Source organism: Dipodomys ordii, unplaced genomic scaffold, assembly GCF_000151885.1.
Source record: "Dipodomys ordii isolate 6190 unplaced genomic scaffold, Dord_2.0 Scaffold51, whole genome shotgun sequence".
Classification (NCBI taxonomy): Eukaryota; Metazoa; Chordata; class Mammalia; order Rodentia; family Heteromyidae; genus Dipodomys; species Dipodomys ordii.
Genome location: NW_012267267.1, coordinates 5,096,760 through 5,114,315, shown reverse-complemented (window position 1 = coordinate 5,114,315; position 17,556 = coordinate 5,096,760). Strand labels below are relative to the sequence as shown.

General features: G+C 41.2%; 1 protein-coding gene across 2 annotated transcripts in view; it reads left to right on the top strand.

Moving 5' to 3' along the window:
- Jak1 (Janus kinase 1) overlaps positions 1 to 17,556 on the top strand; it is a 75,306-nt gene that overhangs the window by 39,513 nt on the left and 18,237 nt on the right. For both annotated transcript variants that reach the window (XM_013020598.1, XM_013020599.1), the window contains exons 8-12: positions 1,528 to 1,713; positions 7,014 to 7,171; positions 9,953 to 10,076; positions 11,948 to 12,134; positions 17,229 to 17,335. In XM_013020598.1, the coding sequence (XP_012876052.1) occupies positions 1,528 to 1,713; positions 7,014 to 7,171; positions 9,953 to 10,076; positions 11,948 to 12,134; positions 17,229 to 17,335 (762 nt within the window). The remainder of the gene's footprint in view (positions 1 to 1,527; positions 1,714 to 7,013; positions 7,172 to 9,952; positions 10,077 to 11,947; positions 12,135 to 17,228; positions 17,336 to 17,556) is intronic.

The following is a 17,556-nucleotide window of genomic DNA, read 5'->3' as shown; positions in this document are numbered from 1 at the left end:
TGGAACCTGTGAATATTTTTCACCAACTATTTTTATTATATCTAGTTCATAGCATTTAGCACAGAATGGGGCATATAATAAGTGTTGAATAAATTTAATATAACTGGTATTATAATTATTACAGTAAGTAATAATATAAAATTAAATGAGAGTCATTCTCATGCTGAGATAAAAATGGCAGATACTTACCAAGGGATTTCTGTATCATAGATAATTGTGTTATTAAGTATGTACCTAATCTCAGAGAACCTTGTGAAAATTTAAGTTTTCTATTTTGTGGCAGGGGAAAAGGAGATTCAAAGAGATGACTTCAATAGCTAAGTAACTGACTGAGGCGGGAATTTAGCCTAGAACTCTATGTTGTTCAGAGTCATGCTGTACAACATATTTCACCTTAGGTTAGATAGATGTTCTCTTTTTTTCTGATTTACTTTATTGTTGTTTTAGAGGTGATATACAGCAGAGTTACCTTTACATATGTCAGGTAATGAGTACATTTCCTTGTGCATAATGTCATCTGTTCCCTCATTCTCTCCCATTCCCTCCCTCCCATCTCTACCCACATGTTGCATAGTTCATTTTCACCAGTGTCCAGTGAGCTTCACTGCTGCACTTTTTCCTCCGATTCTGTGCCCTCCTTCCACCCTCTCATAGATGTGTACAAGTATACCATATGTAAGATAAAAAAAAAGCAGAGTCGTCAGAAAAAAAAATTAAGAAAAAGTCCTTTGTTTCCATATCTTTGGAATTCATTTCAGTATGTATTTTATAGACATATGAAGATGCTCTTGGCTATTGAACCTTTGTGATTCTCTCCTAACACTATCCTCTTTTGGTCTCACTGTGTTAATATCTAGAATTCTGTGTAATTTGTCATATCTCAGTGCATTTTAGATTTAACTTCTGCATATCACGGAGAACATGGGCCATTTGTCTCTGTTCTTGGCTTACCTTGCTTAACATAGTATGTTCTAGTTCTATTCCTTTCCCTGCAAATGACATTATTTAATTCTTTCTTTCTAATGGCTGTGTAAAATTCCATTGAGATAACGTTTCTTTAGTGTACAGGTGATTCAAGAATGAGATTCATGTCCTCTTTGGAAATGTCTATTTGATAACTGTCGTAGAGTCAGTATCATTGATTATGCAGAGAGAGCTCACATTATACCCAGTTGTATTTGGGAAGAACCTGTTCTTTGTGCTGACAAACAGGGCCCATATGGGAACAAGGAGGCATGATTGTCAACACATGCCCATGGGGGAATTAGATCCCTTCCGGAGCTGACATGCACATTTTATATAAATGTCAGTGTGCTCGTTAAGGCCTCTTCCAGATGTGAAATCCTAAGATTTCCTGACAAGACTCAATCCTTTTGTTCTAAACTCACAGTCCCTCAATTGCTGTGTGAGTTCTGGCAGGTGACTTTCTCCTCCTTGGCCCACATGAAGTTGCCAAATGTATTGATCTTTTACCAGAAAAAAAGTAGAAACCAAGTAACTCTGTTCCCTTTTTGGTGTCTTTATCAGGCTGTTCCCATTGAAAAGGAAAAAAATAAGCTGAAGAGGAAGAAACTGGAAAATAAACTTAAAAAGGATGAGGAGAAAAACAAAATCAGGGAAGAGTGGAATAACTTTTCATACTTCCCTGAAATCACTCACATTGTAATAAAGGAGTCTGTAGTCAGCATTAACAAGCAGGACAACAAAAAAATGGTAAGTTTGTTCAGAAGCTGTTTGATCTGGATGTGGTAGGGACAGGGAGACATTGCTGAGGGCATGTGATTCCAGATTTCCTATCCCAAGAGAGAATCTCATTCAAGCCAAACAGGCCCATTGCAAAGTATCATCAGTGTCCATTTTCACTGGTATATTCCGGTGTCTTTCTTTGGTTTTGCAAATGTGAATTTCCCTTTCTGTTTGCTGCCTACCCAGTGACACTTCCACATAAATATTTAATTCACAGGAGTTAGTAGATTTGAAGGAAAAGAAAACCAGTGCATGTATTTTTCTTCAGGGCCTCCTCCTACTCAGCTTCTCTGCTATGTTGGATGGGTCATCTGGGACTAGAAAGTGGGAATCCCAGCAGGCCTTCGGGCAAGCCTTATCAGGGTATAAGGCACACCCAGGGACTCTCAGGCAGAGGAATGGGTATTCATCTCACTTCCTCTTTCCTGGTAGCACTTGAGGACTTAATCTAAACAAGCAAGTCAGTTTGGCAGAGAAAGTAGAAACTGCTAAAATATATAGTTATGTATGTCAGGGAAACTCACAAATGACAACACCAGAGAGGACAGGCCGGTGAAAAAGAGTACATTCACAGTGCAAAAAGAGGCAACACCAAGAAAATGCCATGTGTTGCCTAAGTTTAGCATAGACCATGTCAAAAAAAATAACATTGCTAAGGAAAAGTCTTGTGTGTAGGATAGATTGATCATCACTCAAGCCAGAGTAACTTGTTTTTCTAACACAGTCTTTTGGAAAGCAGTTTGATAGTAAGACATTGATTAACATGTACGGTACTTAAAAATTGACATTGAATTGAAACCTCTTTGTACAATTACCTAAAGATAATTTGTTTTTAAAGCCTTGAAAATATTTGTATGTCCCTCCATTCAAGAATCTAGGGTCAGGGCTATGAAGGTGGCTAGAGGGACTTTTGTTAGTTAATAGTGAAATTCCTGAGAGATCAAAATAAATTACTGAACAAACATCTGTGAGATTTTGCAACAAGTGATATTTCTAATAGAGAAAACTTCATCACTATATTATTTTTTTATCAAAAGTAGTTCAAACCTTATACTGTAAGTGAATAAAAATATTCAAAAGTAGTGGGAAGGAAAAACAAAACTGAATACCACATCAAATGAAGTTAGACCAAAGATAACAAAAGCAGGAGAAATCAGATTTTCTTGTAGTGTATCAATTGGTAGAAGGAAGTCCTTTTCTGTAGGGAACTCTGAAGTTGAGCTGCAGGGGGAAAAGGATTGAGAGGTTGGAATTCCAGCCTGCCAGCACTGAGAGCACTGAGAGCTGGCCGCAGAAGGCTTAAAAGAGAATTCTGGAGAGGCTTAAGAAACTGGAGTGCAGGCCTTTTCCTTAATTTTGGAAAGATAGCAGCGGAAACTGAGATGCTGTTGACCTTGAGGGCTAGGTAAGGTGAAATTCATGTCTGCATTTTCTCTGGGCGCCAGTCTTCTGTCTCAGGAGAATAAGGAAACATGTTTCCCTCACAACCTGTTGTGGCTCTGATTGTAATATTAATATAGATACTTCATTTTTACATGTTATCAATAGTAATCTTCCCTGTGTACACTCAAGGAACTATGCTTGCTTGCTGGCACCCAGGGACCAAGTGCCAGAGAGCCTTCAAAACCCTAATTTCCCTTAAGTCTATCTGTTTATGTTTTTGTGTTTCTCTAATTGTCTTTGGTTCTGGAATCCTGTAGAACTCTCTAGGAAACAATTTTCCTATACAATGAGTAAGAAAAATATTAATCATAAGAGCCACGTCAGCAAAGTAAAACTGATTACTAAGAAAAACTAGCTCCCAGATAGATCATTTGAAGAAAAGAAACAACTGAGACACATATGGAGGGAAGATGGAATGAAAAAAGTAAAAAAAATGATTCAAAGATAGATACAAAGAGTGAGGAAGAGAAAAATAACCAACACTAGTGAGTAGAAAATCAAGAATTGAGAGAGAATATAGAGGAAAGGAATCTTGTGAGGATACTTTAGAAAACAAAGAGGGTTTTGTAGAAAGACCATAAAGTTTAGCAACAAATATAGTTTCAAGTAAGACCAAGACCATGAAGTAGCCCAAGAAGTATATATGGAGATTAATTTAAGTACATATAGGTTAATCATTCCTTAAGAACACATGAAGTTGTGTGTGACCAGACTATTTCAGCAATTCCAGGAAAATTTCATTGAGATAGTTTAATGTTACTCATGAGGATGTGATCTGGTTGCAATCTATCCTTCACCTTTCATGAGATATAACCTCCTTGGTGTCATTACATCACATAACAAGTGTGAATCAATTTTATTACAACACAAAACATAGACATTCTGAAGCAAATCTGCAGTGGTAGAGGGTTTACCTTGCGTGCATGAGGCCCTGGGTTTGATTTCTCTGCACCACATACACAGAAAAAGCCGGAAGAGGTGCTGTGACTCAAGTGGTAGAACACTAGCCTTGAGCTGAAGAGCTGAAGGACAACTCCCAGGCCCAGAGTTCAAGCCCCACAACCGCCAAAAAAATAAACGAATCTAGGGTGAAGAAAAGAAAAAAGGGAGGGAGGGAGGGAATGAAAGAAAAGAAATAACCAAGGAGTTGGAGGCATTGCCGACTCCGTTGGTAGAAATCTAGCCAGTGAGCCATAGCATCAGTTATTGAGTTCAAATCTTGGACCTAAAAAGGGTCTTGATCTTCTAGAAGCAATGTGAAATGCAGGCAGTGATTAATGAATAAGAATCATTTTAGCAAAATTCAGTGTCAAAATACTGAAAGAAACCTAGGTATGCAGTTTACCCAAGTAGTAGTATTATATAATCACATTTCCTTTAGAAGTAAAAAAGAAGCATGTAAAACTTTACCTATAAATCTGGTAAATTTCCTCATGATCTGAGGCCACCCCTGGTAGAGTACCTGCCTAGCAAATGTGAGGCCTTGAATTTAACCACTCCCCCCCCAATCAGATATTAGTAGTCATTTACTTAGGGTGTGATTATTGGTGGCTTTAATTTTATTATTCCATTTTCCTTTAAAAATAAAGATGATAATTATATTGGGAAAATGTAATAAAAGCAAGCGAGGACATGAATAGAACAAATAGATACAAATGGAAATATGGAAAATGTAGGGCAAGAGAAAATAAGTATCAAAATGTAGATACCATATTGTAGATGACAGGCCCTGGGTTATATGATGTGCCTATGTTATCAGTCCTTATTTAAGGTCCTGAGCTATGGCTGTAGCAATACCAGCTGTTTCAACTGAAGAACCTGAGATCATAACAGAGAGATGTAGAGCCCGGTGCACGGTCACAGAGTGAGAAAGCTTCAGAACTTGCCCTGTCTGGCCCAGGCCTTCCTTTTTGCCTTCATTGCTTGGGTGTCTAAGGTGTTATCATCTCTCAGGGACTTTGATGCAGTGAGGAGAAAAGGTTGGCCAGAGATCTGACCCTTGAATGTAGACAATCCCTTAAGACAGTGGGAGGAGGAGGAAAAGAAGCAACAGATAGGATACACATTTTGTGAGCCCGTCTTACCACTTCACAGTTGACACAGTCAGATCTGGCACTTGGTTCAGGCCCCTACCCCCCAAGTCAGAGCTTTTTTACCCTGGCCATTAGGCCGACAACTCTGCCCGGCTACGTCTAGCACTTCTTATTCTAAGTTCTTTGCAAGAGCCCACTCTTTTAATTTTCATTTTAACTCTGATTGGATAGATAGTTGTTCATACTTTACTGAGAATGAAAGTGAGTCACAAAGAGGTTACGTAACCTATCCAGAACATATAACTACTTGATTAAACCATTTGAAATTGCCAATACCTGACCATTTGACCTACAAAAATAGTGAGTAGTACATATGCTTAAACCCAGTAGCAGGTAGAGATGCTGAACCCAGATAGGATCATCTAGAACCTGTGGATTAGATACCATTCCACACTTCCACTCGAGTATCTCATTCCCCTGTGTTTTCCTTTGTTTAGGCAGCACTTTGGCTGACGGTCTTTCAGGAAAGCATGACCACAGATCAACAAATCCATATTGGTGTATCACTTCACTCTGCATCCCTTTGACATTTCCAGTTCTACTTAGGCTTCTGCTCTTAGGAAACAGGTGCTCTTATGGCTAGGGAAGGAGCTGCCTTGCCAATCCTGCCCCTCATTTTAGAGCCTCTCAAATCTGCTTTCCAGAGATATTTTCAGATGGATACCAGGTTACACCTGAAAGGGCCCCTTCGGAGGGGCCAGCTCAGTGGTGCCCTGCCCTCGCACTTCTTTGGCTCGACCTTGTAGCACCACCCTTCCTTTAACATTATAGCTGTTAGAAGGACCTCTGTACTTCCTTCCTGACTAGCTGCTAATACACACTGGCCTCCTTTCCTCTGTCTGTGTCTTTGCTTCACTAGCCTCTCCCTTTTCTAAAAGAAAGAACTTTACACTCCAAGTGTTCTTCTTCCCCTCTCTGAAAGTTCAGGTGCTTTTTAATATTTTTTTTAAGCCAGAGCTCCAAATCATGGTTTTCATGTACTTTCTTACCAAGAGATGTTCTTGGATGAGCAAACATTTCTACTCAGATTGGCAGTATTTGATCTGGGACCCTTGGCTTTTTTCCTCCAAGTATTTTTCTAAATATGGTCCTTTGTGGAATTCCAAGTCTCTCTTTTTTGCTTTGCCTTGTCTTTTTTTTTTTCCTCTCCAAGTAAGACTTGCCTCCTCCAAACAAACTCTCCAAGCTCCTTGCACTTAGCCTGCCAAACTGCACTGTGTATGGGCCCATTCTTGGATTAGAACCTAGGAATGTCATCTTCTGTATGAGAAGATGAGGCAGCCATGCCTCTGCTCCTTCACTGGAATAATACCAATTCATTGTTCATTGCTTTGTGCTAGGACCAGGATGCATATCTTCTCCTCTTACCACCTCCACTTTTGTGCCCCTGCCACTATGATTGAGGCCGTTGTTTTTCCTTTATGGACTTACAAGTCCATTTCTCGGTAGGTCTCTCTTATTGCCACAATTTTCCTTTGGTCCCATCCCTTCCTATTCAACTCCTATTCAAATGCATGGCCCATTAAGATAACAGATGAGTAAACTTGGAACAACATAGGTTCCCTGTAAAGGCTGGAGTACAGTTACCTTCAACAAAATGGTTTCCCTGTGAGGTTATATGTTCTGCATTTTGCTTTAAGTATCTTCTCACTATGTGCTCTACAAACAATGTTTACTACATAGGGTGATTGACACATGTTGTAACCATTGGAATGTCTTCTCTTTTAACAGGAGCTGAAACTTTCTTCCCATGAGGAGGCCTTGTCCTTTGTATCCTTGGTAGATGGCTATTTCCGGCTCACAGCAGATGCCCACCATTACCTCTGCACTGACGTGGCTCCCCCACTGATTGTCCACAACATACAGAATGGCTGTCATGGTCCAATCTGGTTGGTTCTAGAATGCTTTGGTAACTTTGGTATGACAAATAGCCCAGATTTTAGCAGTAGGGAACTTGGCCTCCTCCAATCCCAGTCCAGTTATTTAGGTTGGAGCAGTTGACTCTGTTCACTCATGGTACATATGGACTGCCTTTTCTATAGCTGATGTCTGAGCTTTAGTCCTGGCTGTTGTCTCCTACCATAGCCTCTCAATTCCTCCCTTACTTTGTCGGTACTCATAGTTTTAATACCCTTATGTCTCCATAGCTGATCAACCAGTAATACCTTTCTTAATTCCCTACCCTGTCAAATTCTGTGGGCAGGTCAAGGTAGGAAACATCTCAGTACCAGGCAGGAGGTAAGTAGAATCCTGGGTTAGCTTGGCCTACTGGTGCTGGAGGAGTGGTGAGGACTGGGTGTGTGATTCAGCCTGAAAGCCAGAAGGAGCCCTGTCAGATGCCTTAGAACACCTATGTCTTAGAATTGGTAACCTGTCTCTGCAAATGGGAAGCACAGTATAACACAAGGCAACCATAGATTTTTAACTCTCCTCATGACAAATGTACAAACTTTTTAAAAAAGAATTGTACTTGGCCTCTTGTAACTTCTCCTTACTCATTTGTGTTCTGCTTTTGAGACAGCAGGATTTCAGTATACTTCCTGACAAAGGAAGACTGTGGTTTGTTTTGCTTTGTTTTTGAGTACTAGGGGTTGAATTCACGTGCTAGGCAGGGGCTCTACCACTGAGCTATATCACCAGCCTACAGCTGATTCTTTAGATCTGGGGTAGTATTTCTTCAGCTACTTTACACATGACTTGCTTTCCAGTTTCCTCTCCTGGTTACCTAGTGAAAGGCAAGTTGCTGTTGTTTTGGACTGTGACTTGTAGTCTTATGAACTTAGGGGAGATTGTCATGAAGAATTTCAGAATAAGGAGTTGACCACCATAAAAGTATCTTCCTCCAATGTCTCACTCATGATTATTATGTTTCAGGGCCCTGGAATTTTCTATTCCCTAGGCTAGGAATGCCCTTCCACTGACATCTACACAGACCCTACCTACCTCTTTCAGGTGACAGCTAGCACTCCATCCATGGAGTTTTCCCTTGACCACACTATATAAAATAACACCTCTCCCTCCTTTCCACCTTTCCCTCTGTCCCTCTTTGGCTACTGTACTCTGCTTTGTTTTCTTTCAGTGGCATTTATTAGCTCCTATGTCCTGTGTTTATGTGTCTGTGTGTTTCTGGTTTGAGCCTCCTTAAGACAGGGGGCACTGTCTGCAATGTTCCCTGCCTTGTCTAGCACCCTCACTCAACAGAGCCTGGCACATCATAGGCCTTCAGTGAGTATTTGTTGAAGGATACGTGTTTTATGTTCTGTGGGAGGTTGAAACTCTCTGTCTCAGGAGGCTTCTCAAAGTAGTCCATCTTCACATTGAATTAAGTGGTGAAGAATCACTGATGGGTTGCCAGGTCTTAAAGAAGGAGCAGAGTATTCCAGGTAGGGGATCAGCTATGCAAAGATGTGGAGGTGTCAGATAGCAGGACACCGTTGAAAAGTCTGCATTTCTAAAGCATATTGATCATGTCAGCCCTCTTTTACCAGCATTTTATGAGTAGCACGCACTCAGTGCTAGTGTAATTCTTCTACCTGGATTTATTTAGTGAGTATTTATTCCCCTCTATATGCTCCAATTCATTGGTCCTGGGAATACAAAAGTGTAAGACAGGCATGTTCCCTGCTAACACCTTTTTTAATCTTCATTGGTTTATTCAGTGTATTATTTACTGAGTGCTTTCTATGAGTCCAGATTGTTCTGGTTACTAAGGTTATAGCAATAAGAAATGTTGACCTAAATATCTACCATAATGCTCTACTTAGGCTGGGTTAGGGGTGATTGGAGGTGGCTAAGTATGGGATCTCATTGGTAGCTCCCTGTCACCAGCTTTAGGGACACTCTTTTTTTAAAAATAATTTTTTATTGAGATTGTGATTACACAAATTTCACAGTATTGTGAGATAGTGATACTTAAAGGCACAAACACATTTTAACCTTCACAAGGCAACTTGTTTTTATCATGGTCTATAATGTTTGTGAATTCTCTGAGCTTTCACAATACAACTATTTCTTCCACATGGGGTGATATGTGCATTTCTTTCCTTTTGCTTAGTATAAGCTGTTCCCTCTTTGCTCTCATTCCCTTCCTCCCATTGCTGCCCTTGAGTCGCTTAGTTCGTTTTCATCAAAGTCCAGTGCAGCTGATGGGCCCCTCTGTTGTATATTTTCCCCTGTTTCCATCTGATTCTGTGCCCTCCTCCTAGCTTCCCTCAGATGTGCACATACATATGCCATATATGAGGTCAAGAACATGGAGTCATTTAGAAATGGTATGACAAAATGAATGGAAGTCCTTTGTTTCTTGAGTCCTGTTTACTTTGTCATATCTCTTTGTATTTTGGATTTAGTATCCACATACTAGGGAGACCATGTGTAGGGACACTCTTTAGTGAGTGAATGTGCTGTATTTGGGGAACTTGGGGCAACTCAATGCCTTGGGGGCAAGTTGGATCCTTCTCCTCTGTATTAGAGATTCATCCTCAGTGTTCATGGATAGTTCCATATGTCTCATGTGTCATATCAGACACTGTAGGACTCCAAATGGGTTATATAATGGGGCTGTAAGAATTGAGGCAGCTCAGATGAGTGGATATCCCGGGGTGGGGGGGGGGGTTATAAAGTGCTGTGTAATGTGAGCTCTTTCTCCTTTTCCCTACTTCTCTCTCCAGCACGGAATATGCCATCAATAAACTGCGGCAAGAAGGTAGTGAGGAGGGGATGTATGTGCTGAGGTGGAGCTGCACTGACTTTGATAACATCCTCATGACCGTCACCTGCTTTGAAAAGTCTGAGGTTAGTGATGAGGACACTGGTATGAGCTGAGTCATATGACCATGGGACATTGGACAACCTGGTCCAGAATCTGTGGCAGAGAAGATTACTTAGCCAGGTTGAGGTAGAAAAGCCTGGGTTGCTGAGAAAATCCCTGGGAGATCTGACAAAACCTAGTTCACAAAAGACCATTCCTGAGCAACCAGACCTGTATTATTTCCTCACCACTTTTATTCTCTACCTGCTGTCCCCTCAGCAGGCATGCACTGTGGTTTTGTAAGACAGAACATGACCAGGAAACTAATATTTTCCAGCCACTTGTGAATGTCAGTGTGATTAACTAGACTGGTATATTTTAGACTGAATATCAAGATCACATGCACAGAGTTGTATCTACCTGCCACATTCTGTGGTTGAGATGAGTACTAAAATGTCACCTTATCAACATTGTCTTAACACTTTTCCCAAGTGACAGCTTCAGACATTGTAACAATTAAGTAGCTGACCCATGTTTTGAAAATTACAGTTTTCTGTTAAATATTCAGATGTGGCTGGAAGCTCACAGTGGTATGAGAGAAATCCCAGAGGCCAAGATTTTAGCCAGAATTATTAACTAATTTTTGTTATTTATACAGTTTTTCAAAATGAAAAGTAGAATTTTTAGAAGACAGAATTTTATAGTATTAGTCTATAAATCCGCTAGTATTGAACTAGGAGAATTGAGGTGAAAGGGACGTTCAAGATGGAAGTAAGCTGGTAGTATAAGGTAGATCTCAGACACTGGAGGGAGCCTTGGACTGGTTTGTGTCAAGAATGGGAAGAGGAGATTACAAAAGGAACCCAGTGCTGCCAGATGTTCCAGTGTAAAGTCCCAGTGGTCACTGCTTGCCCAAGGATGTTCCTGAACAGCTCTGCCGCAGGGCCAATACAAGCTCAGTGGCTCAGAACTTGTCAGGGTTGTTGCCTTCACAAAAGATGCCTATCCTTGTATTCATCAGTCTCCGGAGGCAGGTCAGTGTTTTTAGGATAGATAGGTAGATAAGGGCACCCAGCCTTCCTGAGGCAGAATCTACCTGTGCTGTGCCAGCAAGGTCAGTGGTTGAGAACTATGGCCTGCCTGCAGTTAGGTTACCTGGAGAAAAAGAGCAACACCAATATGACGAATTAGTCTGCTTATTTAGCCCACTAGGAACAGTGCTAATTTTGCATACATCATTTTTGATGTGAAGTAGCTAAGACGTTGAGACTTGAAATATCATGTCCTACTTTACACTGTAAGTAGGTTTTACTGGTTTTCATTGTTAACCACTAAAATGGTTTCCTTTGCACAGAAAGAACAATGTGAAAGAAACTTCTGCTTATACTTCCTTTCTGTTGCATCATAGCACTTGAACCTAGATGGATAGTCAAGCACCCATTCTAATGGTTCCCCTCCAATAGCTTTATAGTCTGGAAGAACTCAGTTTGAAGGAGTTTGTACATGAATTTTGCTATCACATTCTTATTTTATATACAATACTTTATAAAGTACTAAGTTTTAAGACATACCTTGTCAGTTTAACCATAACAACAGTTTACTAGTAAAGTTGATAGTTTCATGAATGTCATCTTCTAGGTGAAAAGCCAAGGGATACTCTGTATGTTGTATGCCCACTTTATCTCAGGGCCTTCTCCTGGACTCCATTTCATTATTTCCTTATTTGTTGGTTAATTTATATGCTGATAGTAATTGTTAAATGTTTGAGTAACTTTAGATGAACAGTTACATTCTATGTTCCAGAGTTTCTGTGTACTCTTCTTCAGGGTTCCTTAACATTTTATATCTTACGTACCCCGGGTAACTTTGTCTTGCTCCATTTTAAACAGTTTCTGATTACTTTTCTGAATGACAGGTGCTAGGTGGCCAAAAGCAATTCAAGAACTTTCAGATCGAGGTACAGAAGGGCAGCTATAGCCTGCATGGCTCAGACCGCAGATTTCCCAGCCTGGGAGAACTCATGAGCCATCTCAAGAAGCAGATCCTACGCACAGACAACATCAGCTTTGTGCTGAAACGCTGCTGCCAACCCAAACCTCGAGGTTTGTTTCCCTGTGCCAAAGCAAAGCCATGTTCTTCCCCTCAGTTCCTCCTAGGTACTTTGAGACCCAGATGGAATCAAGGATACTAGCTGGGTTAAAGAAAGTAGCTCTTTCTCATAGTTTCTGATTTTTTTTTTAATTTGTTACAAGTCTATCTTTAAGTCAAATCTTATCCCTTGAGTTAGAATTTTCTGTAGAAAAGGCATGCAACACCTTTTCTTATCATCTCAGGCTACAGAAAGAATACTCCAAGGTTCAGTAAACAGAAATGCAGTTCTTTACTCATTAAGATGGAGGGCCCTGTCTCAGTGCTTGTGGCTTTTGTCTAAAATCCTAGCTACTCGGGAAGCTGTGATTCTAGGATTGTGTTTCAAAGCCAGCTCAGGCAGGAAAGTCTATGAGACTTTTCAGCTAACCAGTAAAAAATCTGGAAGTGGAGTTATGGCTCAGGCGGTAGAGCTTTGAGTGAAAAAGCCAAGCAAGAACATGAGGCCCTGAGTTCAAGCCCCAAGATTGGCACCCTCCAAAAAAAAACAAAACAAAACAACAATAACAACAAAAAAAAAACAAAGAAGGAAAGAGAAGGGAAGGAGGGAAGAAAGGAAAGATAAAGTGTCTTCAGGGTTCCTGTCATTGGTTTATTTCTTGGAGAAATCTTGCATCTTCTGTGGGTCAAGAACATTGTTAAATATAAAGAATCAGAATTGCTTAAGACATGGTTCCTGCTCTCTGAGGGTTTCTAGTCCGAGGTAGACATAAATGTAAGTCATTGAGGTCACTATAATATGGGATAAGTGTTTTTTTATTAAGTTTTTTTAATTGTGAAAATATCATACAGAGGATAAGTGTTTTAATTAATATAGCCCAGGGATGGAAAGAAAGAACGGCCAAATTCTCTCAGTTACTGAATATGGTGGATTCATGGAGGGAGCTGTGTTGGATGATAAGAGGAGGTACGTTAGGCCAGAATGTGTCTGGCAGAACTGGAAGGGATGTACCTGGGCAAAGCAGCAGGCCAGAACAGGGGCAAATGTGAAGGCAGATGTGGAAAGAATGAAAGGGGATATATTTTGCATCATGGAAGTCCGCTGCCACACCAAGGAGCTGGGACTTTATCTGGCCAGCGGTTGAGGTTGTGGAAACATCAGGAAATAAAATCCAAGCAAGGGGCCAGGGACCCTGCCATTCTTTATTAAGCCCTGTGAGTAGTGTCAATCATATCTTGCAGGAGGATTTTCTGTCTTTCAGAATGAGTGTGGAAGAACACCTGAACCTCCCCACTTGTAGATAGGAAAACTGGGGTGCAGAGAAATAAAGTCACTGAAGGTCAAGATCAAAGGGGTTTGAGTACAGGCCTAATCTGAATGTTGTTTTTTCTCCAGAATGCTTCCTTGTCGGCCTTCCTTCAAATTGTCGGTTCTCAAAGCAGAGGCAGGGAAGTTGTTCTTAGGATCTTTCCTGAGACCATGTTGTTCTTGTGAGGGAATTATCACTGAGCCTTCTATATCTATATCTTAGAATTGAAGGCAGGTATGCTACAGCAAGACACATCAGGTCAGAAAGAGGCCTAGAGGCTTAGATTCTTTTGTTGTTGCTGCTACGGCTGCTGCAGAGATAATCAAACTAGAGGTTCATCTCATGAATGCTAGACAAGTGCTCTACCACTGATCCATTCCCCCTGCTCTGGGCCTCTGTTCTTGATGTGTGAATCATGTTTCAGTCTAAGCAAAAAGGGTTGGGTAGTGAACATAGTGAAAGAGGAAGCACTTGTTCTTGTTGATCAGATAGGACTTCCTGCCAGCCTTGGGGAATAACTGCAGCCTTTGTTTTTATGTTCAAAGATGTTCCACAGAGGTTAAAAACACATCTGCCACTTGGCTGCGAGACCTCAGAGCAAATTAAAAACTTAAAACCCAGTAGTCCTGTTTACTTGTATAACATTTGCTTACAGATAGTAAAAAGAGGTTTATACTTTCATATTTCATAGGGATTCATGGTCTCTGAAAAGGAAAAGTAGAGGACAGTAGCCACAGGACTAGAGAAGACTGGAGAAGAGGATAAGCTGTCTTTTAGGGCTCTAGTGGGAAGGTGTCTGACATAGATGCCACCCCTAATATCCCAGGTCTGGGAGCTGGTAGCTGTAGAGGAAAAATGCAGAAATAATTAAATGCCCTGTCATGTGTCTTCTGTTGAGTCTCCTGAGACTCAGCACTGAATGTGTTTAGTACGTTTGCCTTCCTACTTTCTTACTGACTTTTAAGAGTCTGGGTCTCACTGCTTTGTGACTCCTAGAAGCCTCAGGGCACAGCACACAATCAACAAGTAATAATGCCAGTCAAGCAATAATTGTAGCACTTAATGCCATGTTTGTGGGTGGGTAATTCCTAGCCTAGGCAGTTTACATGAATATCACATTTCTTTGATTTTTCTCCAAATCATTACAGCAATGAGGAAATTGAGTCTTAGGGATGTTTAGTGATTTTGAAGGTTACATATTAGCCTGAGTCTAGGACAAAGGCAAGGGAGAAGATAGCAGTGGGGCTTCTTCATACCAGTCCTCAGAGCCCTCTTTCTGCCCTCTGAAAATGAAGTTGTAAAATCTGGTCTGAGAATGTCATTTTAGGTTGTTCAGCTTTTCTGCTCTAAATGCAGGATTCTAGTAATAGATATCCTGATCTGGGTTTCTCACTTGAAAATGAAACCAAGAAAGTCCTCATGAGATAAATTAAAAGCAGAGGGAAAAGCAGGAGGCCACACAGAGTAGGTGTGATGGCCAAGCTAACTCTCCGCTGCCGCGGGTCTCACGCAGTCTGTGCCCTGTTCCAGACCTGAGAGCCACGTTAAAAATATACCAAGATGCACTACCCAGCCTCCCATATCCTCTTCAGCTGAGGCGGCTGTGCTGCCTGAGTTCCATCGCAGTCAACTCTGATCCCAAGAATTCTACAGGCTGTTGTGCAAGGCCTGGGACACCCTGGTGGTAGAAAAAGAATGATGACTGGTCATACCAACAAAGGCTACCCGTGATGGAGCTTTTACTTCACACCAGGCAGTGGAGACAGCTGTTCGGGTGTACTTTCTCGTCTCTCTTTCACAAAGAGCTGATAAGGAACATTTTTCCGGTGTGAAGCAGGTTCCTGGAGGTTCAGTGCTCTCCTACACGCAGTCAACTTTACTTCTATGTGTCACCAGTCATGATCCTTTCTTTGGCATCAGCCTGTGTTGTTTGAATCAGGTTTTACTCCAGGAATTGGGTAGAATCAGGAAAACAGCATGGATGGAGTAGCCTCTGAAACCAGTTTTGGGCATTGAGGTTTATCCCCACACTAGAGCAGTTTTTCTATGGGAAGGAAAGAGATGAGCTGTAAAGCCTGCGTATTAATTTTCTCATTGTGATCAGACTTTTCACTCTGACCTTGGCTTTCTGATCTGTAATAAGGGTAAAGTTGCTGTCTGCCTGATAGGATCATGATGAGGAAAGAGAACAGTGTCTTGCATAGAGGAAGCAGTAAGAACATATTAACTTAAAATAGAAAAGGGAAAATCTTGGAGGGTAGCGAGGACTTGAGGGACGTGGAGTTTAGCAGCATGCATGAAGGCATGGGACTCGGCAGCTGTTGCCCCTAATATGTATATGTGACCCTAGCTCACAGATCTTTGACAAGCTCCTTTAGAATCCAAGAATCAGGACTTGTGTTTTCTTCCTCAAAGCGGAAGCAGGAGAGCATCTGGCACTTCCCTAACCATCTGGCCCCAGCTAAAAGAGGCACATGTCATGTTCAGTGACTGCTATTGTCTGCTGAGGTCCCAGGGCCATCATTTAAGTGTGTCCCAATTTGGAAGGTCTCCCCCACACACCTGGGGCTTGAACTCAGACCCTTATGCTGCTAAGCAGGTTCTCGACCATTTGAGCCACACCCCTAGCCTCTTTTACTTTAGTTATTTTTCAAATAGAATTTTTATCTTTTGTTGTTATTGGTGGTAGTGGTCGTCGTAGGGCTTGAATTCTGGGCCTGGGTGTTGTCCCTCAGCTCTTCAGCTCAAGGCAAGTGCTCTACCACTTGAGCCACAGTGCCCCTTCCAGTTTTCTTGTGGTTTATTGGAGATAAGAATCTCATGGACTTTTCTGACTTCAAACTGCTGATATTCAGAGCTCAGCCTCCTTAGTAGCTAGAAGTATAAGCATGAGCCACTGGCCCCTAACTTAAAGGGTGATTTTTGAGAACCATAAATCCCCAGTTAGCCACCTGTGCCAAGCCTGGTCCATGTTGGGCTTGTGTTTGACCTTGTCACATGTTGGACTTATGTTTGAATAGACTTTGGAGGGTGGCTCACTCATAGCCCACATGTTCTGGGTTTGGTGAATACATCCAATGGTAGTCTAGTCTCAGAGAGATTTAAACACTACCCTCTAGGTTGCCTCTTTTCCTCTCTTCTTGCCCAAATCCACAATTTTCTTTCTTTACAGGGTTCCTATAGCTCTGTAATCTCAAAGCTTCTGTGCCTCCCTCATTGACTTTCCTCCTTCAAATCACTGCTAATTGTTCATTCATACATTTAACAAATAGTGTTAAGGGCTGATATGTATGGGTCAGTAGCAGAGTACTTGCCTAGCATGTGAAGGGCCAACACCACGAAACAAAACAAAAAATATATAATACTTCTTGTGTGCCCATTATGTCTAAATCTGTAGAGGCAGAACAGGAAATAAGATAGACAACAGTCCCTGAGCTCTTGGAGTTTCCATTTTTATCTAAAATATCCTTAGAGAAATCTTCCCTGACCTCTTACCAGGGCAGTTCCTGTTTTGTGGATCTTAGAACAACTTAAGCTGTCCTATATAATAAATAGCTAGCCACATTGTACTTTTCCACCTGTTGGTCTGATTATTTGATTCCTTTTGGCTCTGTTATTGTCCTGTGATCTTCTGGAGCGCATGAATCAAGTACTTTTCCAGTTAAGTATTTGATGAATAATTGGGACAACAAATACACGTATTTGTGTTCAGCAGCTTCTATGGATCTACACATTAGCTGGTTGGGATCTTGAATTTTTAGTACTACTACACTAAGACCTCTTCAATCTCTTCCACAGAAATCTCCAATCTGTTGGTGGCCACAAAGAAAGCACAGGAGTGGCAGCCTGTCTACTCCATGAGCCAGCTGAGTTTTGATCGGATTCTTAAGAAAGATATTGTGCAAGTAAGTTATTGTTGCAGGCCTTTGGTCTAGCTTTGGTTATACCTCCTGACAGGAGAAAAGCCTGAGGACTTGAGGTGAAATGAAGTCTATATTTGGGGAAATCTTGACGAGAGAAGGAAAAGGAGACTTTGTTTAGTTAAAGCAGGTCACCTAGTACCTCCTATTCTGCCCTACCTTGCTGCTGATGGCCATTGTCAGTGCTTCTCATTCTTGAAGAGGTA